This window comes from Arvicanthis niloticus, chromosome 30 (genome assembly GCF_011762505.2).
Source record: "Arvicanthis niloticus isolate mArvNil1 chromosome 30, mArvNil1.pat.X, whole genome shotgun sequence".
NCBI lineage: Eukaryota > Metazoa > Chordata > Mammalia > Rodentia > Muridae > Arvicanthis > Arvicanthis niloticus.
In genome coordinates this window covers 15,971,486-15,994,520 of record NC_133438.1, presented here as the reverse complement: position 1 = coordinate 15,994,520, position 23,035 = coordinate 15,971,486, and the positions used below count along the sequence as shown (strand labels likewise).

At 38.9% G+C, this 23,035-nt stretch overlaps 1 protein-coding gene across 11 annotated transcripts in view; it reads left to right on the top strand.

Moving 5' to 3' along the window:
- Ptprk (protein tyrosine phosphatase receptor type K) overlaps positions 1-23,035 on the top strand; it is a 501,415-nt gene that overhangs the window by 112,593 nt on the left and 365,787 nt on the right. For all 11 annotated transcript variants that reach the window (XM_076927962.1, XM_076927965.1, XM_076927961.1 and 8 more), the window contains exon 2: positions 17,349-17,471. In XM_076927962.1, the coding sequence (XP_076784077.1) occupies positions 17,349-17,471 (123 nt within the window). The remainder of the gene's footprint in view (positions 1-17,348; positions 17,472-23,035) is intronic.

Here is a 23,035-nt window from a genome sequence, read left to right as displayed (position 1 = left end):
CAGAGAACCTGCCTTTCTTAAGTGGAAGACGTGGAAAGTGTTAAAACAGATGCCCAGAGGCCATCTGTCCTGGGACTTTAGAGGACATTCCTATGCAGGGTGGAGAATTATGCCCTGTGAATCTTGAGAACCTTCACAGCTTTTCACGTGTTAAATTCCTTTAAGTAAGGAGCCTATGGGGATTTTATTAGAGTGGACTTCCCAGAGAAAGAAAGGGATATACAGATATATATATATATATATATATATATATATATATATATATATATATTTTCTCTGTTTCTCTCAGCCCTCTGTGTGGAGAGATACTTGACAGTTACTATTGATGTTTTTTTTTTATTTTTTTCATTTTCGTATGTTTGCTTTAAACTCAGAAGTCATGTCTGAGTATCATTGCCTTGTCCTGCTAAAGGGATACGTAGGTAGCTTAAATACAGCTGCATTCTCAAGAGTCACTTTTAGTAGAGTAAATAGATGCCTTTTACTGCAGAGAAAATATATGGCTTGTAGATGCTCAAACAAACTGGGTTAAAAAAAACATTCATTACACAAGGAGATGATAAATGGAAGAGACACTTATCTTTGCTTGCCTGACAATTCCTTGCTTGGAAGTGACAACTCCCAAGGGCTGCCCAAATTCCTGGTGCAGGCATGGAGAGCAGACAGCTGAGTATCAGCTGCTGAAAACAATCCCAGCCTCCCTCCCCTTTGCCAAAGAAGCAACAGAGAGAGGGGAGGGCAGGCAACCAATGCCAGCAACTTACTTCAAGTTCCTGGGTTTGAGAAGTCGGTGGATTCCTGGGCCCAGAGGAAGCCCTTCTCCACCCAGCAGGAGTATTTGGAGTATGAGATTCACCTTTCCAGAGAGAACTCTTGAAACTGGCCTCCTTCTTGCAAAGATACATCTGTCTTCAGAGATCTTTCTTGAATTTGCTGGAAGGACAGTGGTACCCGCTCTTGAGGCTGCAGTTCGGCCTTGCTACCTCCTTGCTTGCTGGTTGGATTTCTCCTGCAGTTTGATCTTAATGGTTCCCTTTGAAGTGCTCATTTCCAGCCATTTGAGGAGAGTTTGGAAGTGTTGGCTTGGCTTGAACTTGGACCCTGGCTTGGGGCCTTACTATCAAAATGACCTTGAGTGAGTTGAGTTATTTTTAATCTTAGTTTTTTTTTTTTTTTTAAATAAAATTAGAATCTGAGACAATATATCTTGTGAGTGTATATGTCAAAGCACTTACCTGCTTGTCTTGGCCAGAGGATTTCTAGGATCCAGAAACCCTTACAAAGTCACCATGTCTTTTTATATAGGTTCCTTCACTGGCCTGGAACAAGCCCACAGACCCTCTGCCTTTCTTCCCTAGTGTTGAAATTACAAGCATGTGCTTGGCTGTTTTTTACATGACTTCTTGGGACTGGACACTCACCATTATGCTTGCACAGCCAAGCAGGTTACTGACGGAACTATCCCCTAACCGGAACCCACCTTTTTAGTATGAAGAATTAACTTCATTACTACATGTAAAGTGTTTAGAAGAGTCACTGTGTAGTCACTTGGCTGTGTGGTATCTTGCCGCTACCATTGCTCCTGGTGTTGTTGTTGTCTATACTGCAGAAACATCTGCTCCAGTGACCTTTTCTGGAACCACGCACCCTTCCACTACTGCTCTTAAAATGTCTCAAAAAAGTCCTCTAATGGCGGCAGGCGACTCCCGTGTAATGCCTACCACTCTCTGTGCAGGGGAGTAAATAAACTTAGAAGGTCCTAATGGGAATGAGCACCAGCGATGAATGGATGAGCTAATTTGCAATCAACTCACTGCAGTTAACAGTGAGGCACTAATAAATAGCATATGTCATGTCCTGTCATTGCTCAGACTGCTTAGAAATTCTTATGGATTTGAGTAATTACACACAGAAAGGAGAAAATAGTGTCGCTTAGCGATTATGAATTTGTATTTAGAAGCTCCAATAGCATCGACTGCAGAAGTTATTGTATTTATTTAGGTCATTAAGGAAATGGTTGACAAATGCATATTTCTAAGGAAGCGGTGGTTTTCCTAAATATCAGCTGCAAACAGCAAGGATATATGATATGGGGGAGGCTTAAAGAGATTCAAGGCAAAATATTAGCACTTAATCTCTCTGCCTGGTGGGACTATATGTGCACTTTCAAATGGAAAGACCCCCCGTTGTTTATTTAGTGCTTCCGATATGTGCGAAATATTTCCCATCTTAAAAATAGCTGTCGGCTTTACACTTCATTTGTATTCTGACCAAATATTTTCATTAATCTCCTTTGAGATCCAGAGAGCCGTCCTGAGCTTTGTTTGTGAATTCTAATGCATTTAAAGATTGTAATTATAAAACTAAATTCCAAGCGGCACATATTGTAGTTTGCTGTTGCTTATATTTGGTCAGAGTTGCCAACGCATGGAGACTGGCGTTCACCAAAGACCTGACTGAAAGTCTTCTCAATATAGGGGGCCAAACTTTTAAAATCTCCTTTTTGGAAGAATACAATATTTTTCAGTTTTTGTTTTTGGTTAATGTGCAAAGTTATGGGTTTTATTATGACATTGTCATGTATATGTCATATGTGATGTGTGTGTATGTGTGTGTGGTATGTGTGAGGGTATAGGTATGTGAGGGGTATGTGTGTGGTATGTGTTTGAGTTTGGTGTGTTTGTATATGTTGTGTGTGTGTGTGTTGTATATGTATGTGTGTATGATTTGTGTATGTGTGTGTGGTATGGTGTATGTGTATATATGTGTGTGTAGTGTGTGTACGTGTATATGTGTGTGTGTGTGTGTGTGTGAGAGAGAGTTGTATATGTGTGTATGTATTTGTGTGTGGTGTATGTACATGGTATGTGGATGTGTGTATTTGTGGGCATTGTGTGTGTGTATATGTGTGTTGTATGTGTATATGTGTGTGAGAGATGTATATGTGTGTATGTATTTGTGTGTTGTGTATGTATATGGTGTGTGTGTGTGTATGTGTGTGTATGTGTGTGTTGTCTGTGTTGTGCATGTGCTTGTGATGTCTTTGAACCTTTGCTTTGCTCCTGTTTGTTCCTCTCCTTTGTTTTTTTCCCCATCCTGCTTCGCCACAAGTGTGTTTTTTCTAATATTAGATAAAATTTATTTGCAGAAAATTGAAGTAAATTGCACCTTCAGCAAACCAATGTCTAAATAAAAGTCTTATTTTCTACAGAAATAAAGGGATTGCATTTAACGTCTAAAAAATTATGTGTATTTGTGGAGTACAGTGTAACAACTTGAATATAATCTATAGTGATCAAATTAGGGAAACCAGCATTTCCTCCTCCTTAAATGCTGTGTGTGTGTGTGTGTGTGTGTGTGTGTGTGTCTTTGGTGTTAATCTTGTGAACTCTTGCAGAGCTCACTTCTCTCTCTGTTTGAGTCTCTGTTTTTTGACTTTTCCCCTCTCCTTTTTACCACAAATGGTCATTACTCTACATTCTACTTTCATAAAATCAACAAATTTGGCTTCTACACGTGAATAAGAATAGGGTTAGTGGGATTTTCCGAAGCCCCGAATATGTTTAAGATGAGAATCCTTCAGCTGAGTGTATTTTCTTTTAATTGAAACTCTCTTTTAGGAGCTTATAGTCTACCGATATCAGGTTATCCATGAGTGTGATGAGTAAGTGATTGCTGGCAGCCACAGTCATAACTGAAGTATGTCATGTAGACACGTGTGCATGTGTGCAAATGAAGCAGCAGCAGAAATGCTGTAGATAAATCTAACTCAGTTTCACCTTCTTCCAGTCTACAGTCTGACTCTCCCTACAAACAAAGCCTCAAGTGACCACAGTAACCACAGAGCAGATGCATTGTGCTGTTAGGTAGCAGACTACCTGGAAGCTATACTTAAAACCATTCTTGTTTTGATACTGTTGATTTCGAACCCCATCCAGTGCTGTTCTCTTCATGCCGAGCAGTTTATCATACATGTTAACTATCACCCCTCACAAGGGTTTCTCTGTTTGTTTTTCAGTGTGCCAAATGCTACCTGATAGGTTGGTGGGTAGGGTAGGGATCCTCCCTACCCACCAACCTATCAGGTAGCTGATTCCTGTGATACTTTTTCCTTTTTGTTTCTGCATGAGATTAAAGACCTCTAACTGTAACTCTTGCCTTCACATTCTCCCATCAGTTGGCAGGTAATTACCTCTTCCCATGTGGTTTCTAACACCTGCCTTGTCTTTACCAGTTGCTTTTCTCCCTTATGACTTATCTGTTATAGAAAAATACTCACCTTGTCATAAGCCCAGAGTCGGAGGAAATCTGGAGATGTGTTGTCATTGCTTTTTAAGTTTATAGGTAGTCAGTCCTATTGTCTTTGGGGGTTGTTGGAATTTGTATTGATATTTAGGGAGTTGGTGGCCCTAAGCTTGATTGGGAGAATTCAAGACAGAATACAGACCAATATTTACGTAGGGTATCTTCATAGGGGTGAAACTGTTGGATTAGAGGGACTGAAATCACTAAGTACTAGTGGCTCCTGTATTGTTACCACAATCTCAGCGATTCCTTCTGCAAATGACGTGTATATGCCCCTTGTTTTTGTTACAAGGTTTCCTCATATGATTAGTAAAGATTATATACATACATATATATGTATATATTAAAGATATGTGTATATATATAAAATTTGAGACGTAAATTAATGTATTTTTTAAAAGTATAATTATATGTCCAGATGTCCTTGAAAGTAGCACACTGAAACTTATTTTATTTGTTTTTATTATTTAAAATTTCTGAACTGTGTGCTCTGGCTTGGGGTGAAAAGTGAGGCATGAAAGCTGTCGTTCGGCACAGAGATGCTAGACTTCAAATGCCACCTCCACACGGTCGCTGCCTTTCATCTATTATTTAAATCTTATTTCCCAGCTTCTTCTCTTATACAGAAAATTAGAAAGAAAATAAAAAGCAAAAAAAAAAAATCCCCATTTTTATATCCCACTCTGAAGAAAGATATTTTCTTTCTTTCTTTCTTTTTTTTTAAAGTAAACCTCTCAATTTGATAATTTTTAGAACTGGTTGTCATGCTTTAGAATATTTGTCAGAGAGAAAATTAATTAAATAGATTACGTTTATCAGCCAGTTATCACACTGGGTGAAATGATATTTCAAGTCTATATAAATATCTTGCTCCTGTTCTGGGAGGATCTGCTAGACACCACAACAGAACTTCTTTCTATTAGTTATGCTTCATTTCACAGATAACTTTTCTGTAACCAACAGTTTTCCCGTATTTTTAGCATGTGAAATGCTATATATTATAGCTTTTCCTCATAAGAGTAGTAAAGGTCAGATTTTTTTGTAAGTTTGTTGATACATAAACTTAAGGTCATTTTAAAAATCCAATTACGCCTCATTTCAAGACAGAGTCAAAACTTTTGTGCTTTAGGGGCTCTACCAGGGAACAGCCAGCGGTGACACTTGTCTCTGCTCCTCACTGGAGTTTATCTTCTCTCATCCAAGTCTCCAATGAAGGGCATAATTGTAAACTCAGATTTTCCTTTCTTTTTCTTTTTCCAAATTATTAGTTATTTTACATTATAAATTAAATGCATGCTTAGACCAATCATGGGAATGCCAGCTGATGTTTCCTAATCGAAACTCTAACTCTACAGTAACTTCAATCGTCAAGTGTACTTAGCTTCTAATGGTACAGGATATATGTAGCATTCTCAAATACTGAATATAGAGTTTCTAAGGACTTGGTGAGAGTAGAGAGGGGGCACTCAAGTCTAATTGCCTTCGCCCAGCATAGAAACCAGCAAGAGGATGGCCCAGGCAGACCTGAATCTTGGTGAGGCTTAATTTAGCACAAACCTTACTTATGTCTGTCCTACTTGACGCTCTCCAATTAAGATGGAATAGCCTCTCACGTCCAGTGACATTTAAATGCCTGTCTGTAGCTGTGCTTTGCTGCTTGGGAGAGTTTTATTTTATGGGTCGGTCCTAACAAATATTAACCGTATCTACTATTCTGAAAGATGACTACGAGGAGGAAGTTATTGTGACCCATACTTCTTCTGTGAGATGCTTGTTTGCTCCGGGCCTGACAGAAAGCCAGACTGTCTTCAGTGATGCGTAGAGCTAGCTAATGGCTTTAATAGCATCAGCTAGTGTATTGGCTGAAATGATAACGGGATGCAATTTTCTTGTTTCAGAAAACAGCAGAGAAAACCATAACTTTTGCCTATTTAGAATATGTTTTAGAGAACCTGGGTAGATGACTTGTTGAGTAAGAACAGTTGCTGCTCAATTAGGAAGACCTGAGTTCAGATATCTAGCAACCATATAAAAAGCTGGCATGGCTTTGCATTCTCTTGTAATCCCAGCACTTGGTGAGTACGTCCATTGGTCAGTCTGGTCCAGTCTCAAGACAGACACTGTTTCAAAGAAATGAGACAGAGTGACAGGATAGGACAGAGGGTGTCCTCCTGTTTCCTCTCTGTATGCTGGGGTATGTAGATTTTCCCACACATGTGTGCATACACCACAAGCACACATGTACACACACATATGGACACACACACATACATGCTCATATGTATATACACACATGCATATACATAGATACATACATACATGTGTCACACACACAAGCCCACATACATACATACACCACACATACAAAACAGACACAAAAAACCATAAAAGACCTGCTTTAATAAACATGGGAAACACAGATACTGGGTTGTATATCTTTCATATAAATCAAGTTTAAGATAATTTTGATAGTAAAAGAGTTCCATTTTATGAAAAAATATGGAAAATAATGTTTTTGCTTACTTTTGAGATGCATATTAATTACCTCGACTAGTTTCTGATCCCAGTTTCATTATTTTTTAGCGTCTTAGGTGAACTGTTAATCTTAAAATATGAGTGAGCATATTTTAGATAGCTCCTCCAGTCTGATCTGAAATTTGAAATTCCAGACAGACATCTCTTCTGGGGGGCCTGGGTCATGGAATTCTGTTTTCCAGGGCTTCAGCCTTTCACAGTGCCCCTTCATCAGAAAAATGATCCATCATCCATGCCTGAGTTGGGTCAGGAACAACTGTGAGATAAGCCAGAGCTTGTCTGCTGTGGGTGAGGTGAAACCCAGCAGTAATTCCCCGTGAGAAACAAAACAAAGGTCGGCTGAAGTCTGAGCTTGGGTGGTTTCAAGTTTTACCATAATGTAAATATGGCTTCAGCTGGGAATTTTATCTTTCACTACCTTTATTCTCATTTACTTTGTTGAGAGGTTTCCTTAAGATTGTGTATCTAACTCTAAGTACAAAGGATGGGACTTTTGCTGGAGTAGTTAAAAGGAAAAGAAACTGGGGCTGGAGAGACGTCTCCATGGTTAAGAGCTCCAGTTGCTCTGCCAGAGGATCCAGGTTCAGTTCCTATCACTCACATGGCAGCTCACAGCTGTCTGTAACTCCGGTTCCAGGGGATTAGACGGCCTCTTACAGGCACAAGGAACACCAATGCACCCCCCCAAAACAAACCAACAAAACCAACCAACCAACCAACCAACCAACCAACCAACCAACCAACAACCACCACCACCACCACCAACAACAACAACAACAAAACAAGAAAATATAAAGGAAAACAATAACAAAACAAAAATGTTTCTTATTCTGCAGTTGGTGTGACAGCAGAAAATAGTGTTAGAACAAAATTTGTGTTATTAAAAATAAGTTTTTCTTTATTTATTTTTAACAATTCCAAGAGTCTGTGAGATTCCACTGCCAGATAAAGAGCTGTAGACTACAGGTGACTGCTGAGAGGAAGGATTAGTCTCTCCCAGGGGTGTCATATCCAATGGTCAGCCCTGAAGCCGTACATACACATACAATGAAGGCAAACTCGGCAGCCTGCATATATGTATATATGTAAGAATAATAAGGAATAAGAAGCCATCAGTCTGAGAGTGGGAGGCCTGGGAGGAGCTGGAGAGAGGAAAGGGAAGCCCGGAGGGGAAGTGGCATTAATTACATTTTAAGAAAAATTATTTTAAAAATTAAATAGAAACCCATAGCTTGTTGTGTACATTATGGGAGAGGTCAAACATGAAGCTATCAGGGAAGTGCTATGTTACCAAAACTTCTTCCTTAACCACCATATTTAAATACCATTTCTAGTTGAAATTACTAACCAGACAGCCTTTTAAACCTGTGGAATATGTTACTTACCTTTTTTATTGCTGTGTCCACAATACCAGAGAATAAGCAACCACAGAAGCGAGTGGTTCCTTTGAACTTCATTGGAGGAGACATGTTCTGTCATGATTGGGGGTGATGCAGCAGGGACATGGGGCAGCTGGTCCTATTATGTCTTTAGTCAGAAAATGGAGTCCGATTCCAGCTCTCAGACCTTGTTTTCTTTTTATTCAGGCCGTGACCTCATTTCACAGAACAATGTGACCCACCCACCTCAAGGGTGGGTCTTCCCACTTCAGCCAGCCCAGAAACCCCTCCACTGACTTTCCCAGTGGCTTGTCTTCTAGGTGGTTCCTTATCTTGCAATTAGACAGTCAGTATTAAGCATTCCATCCAACAAGGATGCCCTCCTGTTTGTGGCGTCAAAGAGGAGGGCGTGACTTCAACGTGTGTGAGTTCAAAGTCTTTGTTCCACAGGATATCAGACACCAACTGGCCAGTGTCATGGGCAGAATGGGATTGGGCGTTTACTGGCATGATCAGCTTGTACTGCCTGGATTCAGAAACTGTGTTGGCCCTCTCCCTCCCTCCCTCCCTCCCTCCCTCCCTCCCTCCCTCCCTCCCTCCCTCCCTCCCTCCCTCCCTCCTTCCCTCCCTCCCCGTTATCTCTCTCAGTCTCTCTCTGTCTCTATCTCCCTCTTTTTTCCTCCTCTCCCTTTCTCTCGCACTTCCTCTCTTCTTTCCTTCCTTCCTTCTTTCCTTTCTTATTTTGCTTAAAGATTTATTAGTTTTTGTTTTTTGTGTATGGGTGTTTGGCTGTATGTATGTATGTATGTATGTATGTATGCATGCATGCATGTATGTGTACCAGGTGTATGCTTTGTTCTCAAGGAAGCCAGAAGAAGGCTTCAGACCCCCTAAATCTGGGCTTATAGAAAGCTCTGAGACAAGGCTTGGGTACGGGGAATTAAACCCAGGTCCAGGCCTGTGCTTTGAACTGCTTCAGCTTGTCTTCTCTGCTTCTTCCTGTGTTATCATGAGTGAGTTTTATTCATTTGCTTTTCTAGTACGAGGTATTTTTTATTAGTACATCCCTTTTATCCCCACCCCCACCCTCTTTTGTTATTTTGAGGAAAGATCTCATATGGTCCAGACTGACCTCAAGCTCACTGCGCAGCCAAATCTGATATTGACCTTTTGGATCCACCTGCCTCCACTGCCAAATCCAGGTTAGGGACTTGTATTGTTACATTTTAATAAAACTCCTTTCATCTGTGAACTGATTTCTAAAGGTATATTATCATCCATTGGTTTCATTGTGAGGTTAGAAGTCACATACAGACCTCTAGGGTGACCAATATTTAAGCAGTGTGCATGTCCACATATATATGCAAGGCCCTAGGTCATGCCCTAAAATTCCTTCTCTGGTTCTACTGGCCTTAAACCTTTAAGTAGTGGGTGTTTTATTTCTCAACACCCTCAGTGTTTGACTTGTGACATACGGGCTGGTATTAGATTCCATCTCTAATCTAACTTCCTGATGTTGCCCACTGCTACCCATCTTGATTTATGTGTAAATAAAGCCAGGCTAAATTCTACTGTTTTTTTACTGTTTTACTGTTATTTCAGATGAGAGTGATCTAAGCTGTGGGCTAGTGAACTTTAGTCCCTGGGCCACATCCAGCCTGACACCTACTTTTGGAAACCTGTTTTTCCAGTGCACTCATGGAATCTGTTAGGGTTGTTTCTTTTTTGTTGTTGTTGTGTTTTTTTTTTTTTTTTTTTTTTTGCCATTTTCTTGCTATAGTTACAAGAATTGTGGAGTTGCAGCAGAAGGCAAAGGAAACCTGCAGTGTTTCCAAACTAGGTTTACATAGATAGGTTTTTGTCACTCCTGATTTAAGGCACACTTCCTGTTTGAGAACACGCGTGGTAATTGTTCAGGGAAAACTGCTTGTAGTAAAACCTCTCTGTAGTCTTTCTGGGCTAGTTAAGTTGAAAAATGGTTCCTTTTATTTATGATTTAGCAGTTAATTATCTGTGCAGTGTCAAAACTGTATAGCCCATGTATAAACTAAAAAAAAAATGGCTCAGGGATACAGAAAGAGTGTATGTTGTAGAAAGATATTGTGAGGATCTTGACTAATCCGTGCACTCTTGTTTGGTAGTTATTACTGTGTTGATATTAATGGGGAGCGATTTGAAGCTCAGAATGCGATTAGCCACACTCCATGCTGCATCTGCAGACATGCTCTCTTCCATCACCTAAGTGTATACTAGGGCCTTACAATTCCGTGAGTCTTATTAATTGAGCTATGGTGCATTTGAACATTACTGCTCTAAAGAGAAGAAGAGGTGTGTAATTGAGATTCCTACTCCACTCTGGTTAATTTGGTCTCATTGAAGGATGGCTGTGCAGTGAAAGTATAGAATTTGCTTTGAATCCTAGACAATTTAAATAAGAAGTCTTACCAGCTACCTAATATTGGATTATACATATGGAACATGTGTTTTCAGTTAGAGGTGGAACTCCGGGAAGGAACAATTTGATAATCAATGGGTGTGTTCGAAATGCATTCTTTTCTCATCCACAGGAGTTACTCCTACCTATCCATAAATGATAGATCTTAATTCAGAGAAAATATGCTAGTATTTCCTTTCTTTTGCAAGGCGCTAAGATGAGATACTATTTTCACATACTAATTAATTGCAAGCAGCACAAAGAGTATTCTTCTGAGTCTGGATTGATTATCTTTTTAAAAAACTCATTTATAAATTTTCTAAGTTTTTATCCACTGAGCTCCCCAGTGGCAATATGTTAAGATGACACAGGATTCACTCACCCTCTAGTAAAGGCATGCATTCCTTGTATGTACTTGAATATTTCTCATGCGTGTGTATTTTAATTTTTGGATGTGTATCGAGGAACAAGTGTCGCTTGTATTTAGAACTGACATAGACACACACTACCTGGGCATTGAACATGTCTGTCAATTCTCATTTTGTACCTTCAATATCCCCACAAGGGTAGAGTTAACAGGAAACAGAAATCTATTTAGACATTGCAGCATTTTTTAGAGGGACGTTATCTGAAAGCCGTTTCTTTACTTTTCCCCATAAGATCTTGTTGGAGGAATAAAGATCTGCTCCGATTACCTGGAACATCAGTCAAGAGGAACGAGTCTTTATATTTAAAATTCTTCAGAATTATTTTGGTGAGGCGTAACCGGTTCCGTCAGGGATTTTGACTTCATACCAGTGAATTTATATTGTATTTCCTTTTTTAGATTTAAGTTTTGTTATTTTAATTATGTGTCTTTGTGTGAGAATATTTCCATGAACATAGATGTTCATGGAGGTCTAAGGCATTGAATCCCTTGGGAGCTGGAGTTGGAGGGATCTGGGAACTCCTGACCTTGCTGGATTATTTCTTGTTATAGCACTATATGCCCTTAATCACTGAGCCATTTCTCCAGCCCCTTATATTTGTGATTTCTAATTAGAATAATTAAAAGGGATCTATTCAAAGCATATTTAATTTAATACTGTTTGTGGTCTAAATTTGTATGCTGTATTAATTTCTCTCTTGAAAATGAAGGAAGATACATCATTTGATGTGGATTGCCGCCTAAGTGGACACATCTATATATTATTGATTAGTTCATAACTGGTGAAGGCTGATTTCACATTTCTCTAAGAATCATGGTACAGTTGTTCTAAGGATACCTACTGTATTTTCCAACATACATTCCATGACCTTGCATATGCTTTTTTTAAAAGAGGAATATAGTTTTCTCCCATGCTTAAATCTAACAAAGTTTACCATGTTGACAGCTAAATGGATCTTGTTCCGTGGAAGCAGTAAGGAACACGAGTGATAATTCTTTTTGTCTCCTGCACTTATACTTGGTCAGGAAATGATAAATAGATGAAGACCCTGGAAAGAAAAATGGCAAAGATCCTGCTACGATGTCTTTTCAAAGCCTACCTACCCTTCACAGATTGTGCAAAGCAAGCTGCCCGGACCTTAATGACTTCATGTTTTACTTACTTTTCTGGCTCAAACTTTAAATTAACCAGTTCCTGGGCATTATTATAAAGCTTAGCATCCAGGCAGAGAACGTAGCTTAGTTAGTACAGTACTTAGTATTCTTTCTAAGGATCTATCCCCAAGGCCACAGATACTGGGTGTATTGACAGGCCTGTAATTTCTGAACTGGGCAAGTACAAGTAAGGAGATCCAGAGATCAAGGTCCATGCTCAGTTATGTTTTGAGTTTATGGCCAGCCTGGGCTACATAGGACCCTGTTTCAAAACACCAGCCAAATGAATCAATAAAACAACAAAAGCAAAAAACATAAAAGGAAAACAAACAAACAAAACACACAGTTTGGCTTTAAAGAGGATTTGAGTTTTGAAAACGTGCTTTGCATCTATCATCTGTCTGTCTGTCTGTCTACCTGTCTTCTTTCTCTCCCTTCCCTTCCCTTCCCTTCCCTTCCCTTCCCTTCCCTTCCCTTCCCTTCCCTTCCCTTCCCTTCCCTTCCCTTCCCTTCCCTTCCCTTCCCGTTCCCTCCCCTTCCCGTTCCCTCCCCTCCCCTCCCCCCCCTCCCCTCCCCCCCTCCCTCCCTCCCTCCCTCCCTCCCTCCCTCCCTTCTTTCTTTCTTTCTTTCTTTCTTTCTTTCTTTCTTTCTTTCTTTCTTTCTTTTTCTTTCTCTCCTTTCTTTCTATGTATGTGTGTATGAAACTATCAATCATCTATGTATCTATTAATCACCTATCTCTATCAATGAATTATTTCTCTATTTATATATCTATTAATCTATCATATTTATCTATTATCTGTTTATTTGTCTATTTATATATCTATCAATCATCTATCTCTATTATCTAACTATCTATCATCTATCTACCTATCATCTGTTTATCTATTTTTCTATTTATATATCAATCATCTTTTCTATCATCTATCATATTTTCTATTCATTAATCATCTATCTATTTATCAGCTGTTAATCAATTAATCTATCAGTATTGTTCGTCTGTCTGTCTGTCTGTCTGTCTGTCTGCCTATTTGTTGAGAGGGAGAGAGAGAATAAGAATTTGGGGGTGGATTTGATTTTGTCCTTTCATGTGGCTTTCTGAATTGAACTCAGGTTGTCAGGCTTAGTAGGAGGTATCCTCACATTTTAAGTTATCTCACTGGCCTCAAAAGAGTTTTAATATAAATAATTTTAGCACAGCTTTCCAGAAAGGATCACTACAAAGCAGGAATTCCCTGTCACAGGTCTTAGAGGTTAGTGCCTATGCCCTTAGTTACCTGAAAAAAGGAATATATTATGCCTAATTGTTGATATCATGGTAGGTCCATATAAAGAGGTTGCTAGTAAATGATTACTGAGGAACTTCAAGATAATTTTGGCTCTGGATCTGTAATTCTCTACACCTTTACAATCCTAGACCTTAACGAATTCACAGATTCTTTACTGTAGGAGTTAATGGCAGAGAACTCTAAAGAGCTGTACTTAGACAATTCCATTTTAATTTTGAGACAAAGCCTTACTATATAGCCTTGGCTGGGCTTGAAGTCACAACATAGATCAAGCTAGCCTTGAACTCACAGATAGCCAGCCACCTGCCTCTGACTCCTAAGTGCTAGGATTAAAGACTTGTGCCACCACATGCTCAGGGATGTTTCTCTTTTAATCACTCTATTTCAGGAATGTACATTTGGAGGATCATATATCATAGACACCTATGCTTCTCAAAGCATCAATAGGAATATGACATGGTAGAATTTGCTCCAGACCCATGGTAGGGTTAGGACTGGGGATGAACCCTTTTCTAGCATATATAAGACCGTAGGGAGCCCACCTTGTTCCCTGCCCCTCCTCCTACCAAAAATCCAGTGAGCAGGATGAGAAGTCAGTGTTCTATGTGCTGTAAGCTGGAAGCATGTTTCTTCAGTTTATCTTATTCCCTTTTGTACTCCACATGACTGCTAGATGTATAATTTTCTCATGTACCTCTGGATAAACTTTTAGGGGTTTCAATACAACTATAAATTGAACTGTCTGATTTCCTTCTATGGCATCTGAAACCTTTCATGTTAAATTATTTCTACCTGACTCATCCATACATTTCATAGCTGTTATTCAGAAATGTTTTTTTGGGCCCTGACAATATCATGCTTATTCATGTGTATGTTACTTTTCTTTTTTCTGTTTGCAATCTCAGTTTTCATGCACTGCTTTTCTTCTCATCTCAGTAAGAAGATGTAAGGCTCAGGGAAGGCTTCAGCAAGTATTTCAGCTGGAATGGAAGAGGAGTTCATTAGAGAAGGATAGTGCATTCCTCTAGACGTATGGTTGGACATCTTGAAAGAAATACTTTCTTTTTTGGGTGTACCTTCCCTTCTTTAGGTGTACCTTAGTGAGTGTAGTCTGGTGTCTGGTCCCTTTAGAGTTTTGATCATCATGTTATCACCTGTATCACATGGATTATTCTGTTTTATTCACCATCCTAGAGTTTTTGTTGTTGTTGTTATTATTATTACTATTATTATCTCTTGTTTCCTACACTTCGTTGTCACTTCACTAGTCCCTAATACTTTTGAGCTAGGAATCCCCTTTACAAAAATGTTTGTAAGACTGTGCTAGGGAAGATTTATAAATGTGCTTTCCATGTGTTAAATAAGTCTGTGGTACCTCTTGGATGAGAACCACATGTGCTGGATCCCACTTTGGGCCTGTCACTGGATCTTCTTTTCTTTAGGCTCCTCTTCATTTCCATCCCTGTAATTCTTTCAAACAGGAACAATTATGGGTCAGAGTTTTGACTGTGGGATAGCAACCCCCTCCCTCATTTGATGCCCTGTCTTCCTGCTGAGGTGGGCTCTATAATTTCCTTCCCAGCATTTGATCTAAGGTGCTTCCTTTGAGTCCTGAGAGTCTGTCACCTCCCAGGTTTCTGGTGCATTCTGGAGGGTCCCCCTACCTTCTACCTCCCTAGGTTGCCTATTTCTATTCTTTTTGCTGGCTCTCAGGGCTTCAGTCCTTTTCCCTACATACATATAGGCCACCCAATACCAAATTATGTTCCCCTCTCCATCCCACCCTTACCCACTTTCCCTCCCAGGTCTCCCCTCTCTTTTCACTTGTGATTGCCTTCTTCTCCCTCCAGAGTGGTACTGAGGTGTTCTTACTTGGACCCTTCAGCTAGTTGACCTTTTTTGAGTTCTGTAGAGTGTATCTTGTGTATTCTGTACATTTTCTTTTTTATCATGCAAGTCAAGCTGATCAGTTAACGATTTCAAGGTCCTTCTGACACATTGCTAATATAGTGGTGACATGCACTGTCGACACATTTCATATAGTTCATATAGCTATTTCTCCTGTTACTGTTAATCAGAATTAACCATGTCTATGAAGTGCAACAATCACAGCCATTTGTCTCCCAAATGAGTCAATATGATTTCTACTGGTAGTTTAAATTTATATACAGACGGCACCAAACCTGTGTAAAGGGTAATGAAGGCTTTGCAGGCGTACACTGCAAAGCGGTAAGTCTTTTTGGGTTTGTGATAACAAATTGGATTTGTGAAAAATCTTTCTGATGCAAAGATGCATTTCCTAGTACCCTTCTTTGGTAGGTTTGAAATAAATTAAATTGATTTTCAAAGAAATGTATATCATCTTTCATGAAACCTTATGCAACCAAAGTCATTGTAAGTGTATTTAAAACATGATAATTCATGTTCCATTTGTTGGGCTTTGGGTTATAGTGAAGGATTTCTCTAGTCATAAGAGAGACTCAATAGTACCTATAGGCTGTTCTCTTTTGAGAAAGGTTCTGGGGTTATGGTTTTCTCTGTTCCTTACAGTTTTGTCTTTGATGCAGCTCCTTTCTGTCGCTGCTGAGACTGTGTCTTTCACTCATATCCAAAGTGATAAACTTCTGATGAGGAAAGGGGAACGAATTTAATGGTCTGAAGTTTACCACCTGTTTGCTGTTATTGCTCGCCTTAGAATTTCCCAAGTTCCCCCATACAGATCTCCATGGAAACTAAGCAAAGAAGCCACTTGAAAGGAGACAGGTTATTGGTTTTTCTCACTGAAGCCACTACTAGATTTTCATCAGTTGTAATCCATTTTCTTTCAAGATGAGACATACAGGCCACTTCTTCTTTCCCCGATGTGAATAATCTGAACAAGTTCACTATGGGCCCTTTATAGATGGGCTAAGAAGCAAAAGCAATCATTTTCCTTTTGATGTCAAGTGACATCTAAAAGTACAGACGAAGGTAAAGATGACTGATGTCAAAGGGGAAAGGCTACTTGCGCTCTTAGAGTCAGGTCATTAAGCAAAGGAAGCCTGGGTGGTATAACATGCTAATCTGATCCATTCTGTGCTTCAGGCTCTCTCACTTTACAGTTGTATTGAGTTGAAAATAATCTAAATAATATACAGAAAAGCCTGGTCCAGACTTCAAGTACTGTTTCTATCCTGGCATGCTTTATGTGACTTATTCACTGTATGAGACATCATAGACACCTTTTTTCCTGTTTGTTTTTTAATCGGCCCACATGCGTATGTGTGGGCGTGCGTATGTCTGTGTGTATTATCCAAGACAGGCTTTCTCTCTGCAGCCTTGGCCATCCTGGAACTTGTTCTTTATACCAGGCTGGTTTTGAACTCAGGGAGATTCACCTGCCTCTGCCTTCCAAGTGCTGCAATTAAAGGTGTGTACACGACCACTGCCAAGCTGCTCATGGACATGTTGTAATTCAAGAGAGTGAAAAGGCAAAAGCAGATGAACTTCAAAGATTTGAACTTGCATTGCAAGGAAAGTTTCCTTGCTTCATATCTTTTTTCCAGTAATGCTGACAACAGTGTTTAGATAGGAGATTTATAAGCCGAGGGAAAGCTTCATCATATATATCTTTTTAAAAATAATTCAAAGCTTCAGCTCTCCTTCAGGGGCTCTTACAAGTTGAATATACTGAGGTTTCTATTTGTATTGAATTTCTAAAGAGAGTAGAGACCAACGGGACTGCCATTGACAATTAAGACCACAAGTGTCATGATAGGTGCTTGTTTCCCCCTAGCTCTTGCTGCTCAGTGCTTTTCTCACATGTTCCGTGTTTCCCTTTCTAGGTGGCTGTACTTTTGATGATGGGCCAGGGGCCTGCGACTATCACCAGGATTTATACGACGACTTTGAGTGGGTCCATGTCAGTGCACAGGAACCCCATTACCTGCCTCCTGAAATGCCTCAAGGTAAGATACAGTCTTCTAATCCAGTGTCTGGGGAATATTTCAGAAAAATAAAATGTTTTCACTTTACATATAACAATAGAAATTTGTTAGATTAAGTTTACTTACTGGTCGATTTGCTCACATGTAAAGATCTTAACATTTTCTTTACCTCTCCCGTAACAGCACTTTAACTTCCTACATTCTTCAAGATTTCTTAATACAACTTTCTGTGCTTTGCAAACATGTAACTTTGCAAACCTTATGTTTTTTGTCCCTTAATAAAAAGTTAAAATGACCAAGTAAAACTAGAAAAGAGGAAAAAGAAAAAATCCATGAATAAACAGAATTTATAGGAAAATATATTAACTATGACATTTATTCATTTGGATATCTTTGATCATATTTCACAGGTGTGATCTAGTTAGACTCTAGGCAAGCACTAGTCTCTGGTCAGGAGATAAATGGTCTCATTCTCCCACAGAACATGAGTGATCCGATTCTTCTGTAAAGAGAAACCTATGAGACAAAATTATCAAGCAGAGATGCTTTCTGAGTCAATTTTTTTTCTGAGTCAAAGTAGAAATGGTGCCGGGACCTGTTTCTTACTGACCTAGAACTTGTTGTAGGCATTGACTTTTGATTTCATGAGGTAGTATATTTTCTGATTGCTTAAGACACATCGTGATTTTTTTTTGTGATTTGTGAGTAGCATAACAAAATAGCATATCAATATATACTTTCCACTCACTACAATATCGGCCTAGTGTTTTTTTCAGTTCCACATATTAATTTTGAACTAACTCCAAGTTATGTGTTTAGTAATAATTTGAATAATTATAAGAATCAGAAACATAAACACAAATTTTGAACCATGGTACCTAGGAGAACAAGTGTTATTTAGAAAGAAGCAAATGATTACACATAAAATTATGTATGTGTAAAAGATAATAGCCTTTCTTTATGCCTTAAATCATATAGTTGATGTTAGTATTCTACAAATAATTTCTTTTGAAGTATAATTCATTTTTTATTATAATTACATAATGATGGATAAAATTGAATTTTCTACAAATTCAGCACGTCCTTCATAATTGACTGTGAGTTTTAGACATCACCATTGGAAGTGCAAATATCAATTATGGTGATTGATTAAGAAGCCTTTCTAGTTAACATGCTTCATAAACACAAGAGGAAAAAGCTCTGATGATCAGTGGAATATGACAAGCTCTCAAAGCAAATAAAATAGAACACAAATGATAGATATTCAGATGATGGTGTAAATGAATTCAGTGAGTATGTTTTGTGGAATATTTTTGCATGGTTCTATTCTAAGGTACATGCTGGGATTAAGCTTTCTATTTATTCTGAATTGTAGCTTTCCCTGTCTGAGTAGGCAAATGGTAGTTTTGAGGCTACACTAAGGCATCATTTTCTTTGTGGAGGAATACATCTGTGGGCAGTGTTTACTCGACACCTTTGGTTTCTTATCCTTAACCCCGACACTTTGGGCAGACTTACTTCATTTTGTGCATTGGTTTGTAATCTTCTTTGAAAGGCACATACAATATTATTCTGGCTCCTTCTGATTAAAGAAATCTCTGTATCTTTTTCACTTCTGTTCTCAGTGGTATATTTAGACTTAATTTTTCATGTAATATTAAAAAGGTGGGCTGGAACGCACACATTTTGACTATCATCAGAGAATAATCAGAAAGAGGTTGATTTATGGAAATGTTGCCATTACTAATTGCTATTGATGGTGGGTAATGAGAGCTGAAGAGAATGTTCAAATGACCTTGTGGCTCACCTTTTACACAATTACTTAATCATCGGTTACAGTAAAGGATGCTATGCACCGAAATTGAAAGTGTTTGATATTCATCCATATCCTCCAATTAATAACACATTAACTAATTAATCATGCAAAGAAGGGAAAAGGTCACGGACACATTATTTTTATTTTTATTTTTGCAGGATGTAACTATGTTTAGTCTAAGGAAAAGTGAGAGAAGTACCCGTGTGTATTCCTGTTTGATTCACTAGTTTTATATGCATGTGAGTGTACACGCGGGTTCACATGCACATATGTGTTTGTGTATGTGGGGGCAAGAAGACAAACTTGGGTTGCTGTTCTCAGGAATCTTCCGTCTTGTTTTTTGAGACAGCATCATAAGATAGCCTGTAGTTTGCAGTGTGGGCTTATCTGGCTGGCCAACATGGATCCTCCTGTCTCACCCTTTGCAGTTAGGATTATAAGTTTTCAAGCTTTGGTGTGAGCACTGGAAGGAAGGTTCTCATACCTGAATGATGAGCACTTTACTAACTGAGGTATCTCTTCTAGCCCTGTTCAGTTTTTTTACAAGACATTTTCTCCTATTTTCCTTCTAATATTCCTTTAAAGAGTCTATTGAGCTTCATTCTCCCCATATATTGGCAAAGAGGACATAATTAGACTTACTAGATTTTCATGATCCGTCTTGCGGACTTGGCTCTGCCGTTAAGAACTCTTGTTCTTTTAGAAGACCAGGGTTCCATCCTCAGCACCCAGAGCTCACAGTTTTCTATCACTCGAGTTCCAGGGTATCTGATGCCCTCTTCTGACCTCTCTGGGCACCAGGTATGCACATGCTACATGTATAACACTCATATACATAAAGTAACATAAATAAATGTATTTTCAAAATTTCAAATGGCCCATCTTTTCTTTGTTCATACAAATAGTTAGGCCTGCTTACTTTATTTACTGAAAAAAGAAAGAAAGAAAGAAAGAAAGAAAGAAAGAAAGAAAGAAAACCACCAAGTCATCCCATGCCTTCTGTCATAGGAAGTCTGTCTGTCTGAAGCAGACATGGTATTGAACCTTTTGCAGTACTTGGGCATTGTTAATTATTGATGTTTTATTGGCCGTTAGAGGGTTAAAAATTATGAATGCACAGTTTTGAATACTTTTCCTGTCCTCATAGATTGATAGTCTTTCAATCTACATTATATATGTGTCCATTGGGATTATTCTTAGAGTTTCAATTTTATTATATATTTTTCACAGCTGACTCAGAATGTCCACATACACATATAGCATAGTTAAAATTTTCAGTTTCTTAAGATACCAATTTATTTTATTTTTTTAGACAAGAGAAGCTTTTATAATACAAGGTTGATAGTTTATTTTTTGTTCAAGGTGCTGGAGAGATACCTCAGTGGATCAAAATGCTTGCTGTGAAGCCAAAAAAACCCAAGTCCCCAGTGCCTACATACAAAGTTGTGCATGGCCTTGTGTGCCTGCCAACTCCAGAACTGAGGATGGAGAAAGGCAGAGCCTGGGAAGTCGCTGGCCTATCAGCCCAGCTGACACCATGAGCTTCATGCTCATTGAACTAAAGTGGAGTGTGTGACAAGGTGACACTGGGTGTCTTCCATAGTTTCTGCCCAGGCCCACTTCACCCCTCAACACACCATACAAGCACACCTCACATTATAGAAATAAAAGATTTTGTTCATAATTGAAAAAAAATCCCTTTGTATAGAATGCAATTGGATAAGAATTTTTTGTTTCTTAAACATTGTAATGAGAGATTTTAATGTGATCAGAAGATTATTCAGTAAACTCTGCCTTTATAAGGGACGTCATCTAATTTTGATATGTTTAAATGTCAGTTATTATTAGGAGAGAATTCCCACTTTCTTCACCTTGCTTGTCAGAGTAAAGTCATTTTTCCATACAGAAACCTGCTACATCTATATATAAGAGAAGCCAGAGTGAATGCAGATGGTGGTCAGAGCTAGACATTGTTCTTTGATCTCACACATTTGTATGTCTGTGAGCTTGTTCCTCAAATATTCTTTTATGCTTATGACCGCATGAAACAATTTCATCTCCCCATTTGACTACCTGTTCTGTTGTAGATGTGAAGGTGAGGCAGGAGGCTGACATATCATTGCATTTGTTTTCCACTGAAATTGCAACTGCTTTTTCTTTTGAAGATGTGTGTCTCTGAAATGATTAATTGAATTTTACTCTAGAGTCTCTGGAGTACCTATTTGACAGTATTTAAAATTATGACTACATTAGATTCTCCCTTCAACTTGCTTCTTTCTACTGCTAATAATATAGATCACTGCATGGAGTTTTTGATTTAAATTGTACATACTGTATGTTATAAAAAAATAATAAAAACTGTAATTTAGATTAACCAGAAGATTGAAGGAGGAAACCATTTCTCTGCCTTGTAAAACTTACTGAGGTGTGAGTCAGTAGTTTATGGCCTTAATATTTAGCGAGCAGATGAGACTGTATAGGAGAGAGAGTCCACACAAAGCTAAGAAATGAGGCTTTATATTAACTTGTTGCATTTAAACCCAGGTCTGAGTCTGTTTTCTTACATTTTTTGCATAGTCTATTAGCCAGGTTGTTAAAATAATGCTCACATACTTTAAGTACCTCTTTGCTGAGCTTCACTCTGCTTGCATATTCAACAGGAATGTGCTCATGAGTCACTGGGGTTGGAGCTTCCTTCTGCTGGTAGGATGTAGTGAGAAGAGAAAGTTTGTCGCCTACAATTTAATGCATATGACAGCATTCACAGGGAACTTAGATTCTGTACTCAATGATCCTAGTCTGTCATAACGACAACTCCAGTTGATCTGTCCTGGTGGCCACTCTGAGGAACACTTAGAGGCTGAAGGCTCTAAGGTAAAGTTTGAAACTGCTTTTGTTAACTCAAACCCCTTTTGTACACGCATGTCTGAGTCAAAAGTTGACTCTAGTGAATGTGTACGTGGGAGCGCGCGCGCGTGTGCGTGCGTGCGTGCGTGCGTGCGTGCGTGCGTGCGTGCGTGCGTGTGTGTGTGTGTGTGTGTGTGTGTGAGCTTGCTTAACTGCATAATGGCATTTGTGTGAAGGTCAGGGGTTCCAAGGACAGCTTTACCTGTTACTGCCTTGTTTAAAACAGGGTCTCTCTGTTCTGCTATGTTTGTCAGTCTAGTTGGAACATGTATGTCTAGGTATGTGATTCTCTCCATCTTTGATCTTACCAGAGGACCCCTGATATTATACGACGTCTAGCTTTACGTAGGTCTAGAGAAGCAAAGTGCAGTCCCAAGACTCTCATGACAAGTGTTCCACCCTGTCTTATATGCAATGTTTAAATCCTCCTAAGAACCTTATAAAATATGCGATGTTGAGATTGTTAGCGGGCATCACTTGCTCATAGATGACCAGTACAGATCAGTAACTTGCCACAGGACCATCTTGCTTGTATTTCATTATAGCTAAACTGATATATTTCCTTGACTCCAGCGTAGATGCTTATGTCCACTGATGGTGTTACTTATTTGATTTAATCTCATTGGTTTTTCTCCTGATATTCTTTGGGGTGCGGCTCTGTCCTTTCTTTCATTTACCTTTATGGCATTTTTAGTTATTTGATGAACACTTGTTATGGGTCAGTCTAAGCATCCTTTGGAGACACTTATAATCCACTGTGTCATGAGAACACGTGTGCTAGAAGAAGAAACCCAAGGCCTCTGCGGGAGTCTGAGTAAAGTCAGAGTTTCAAAATAATTGCTAAGGGTTTGTTTACAGTGTC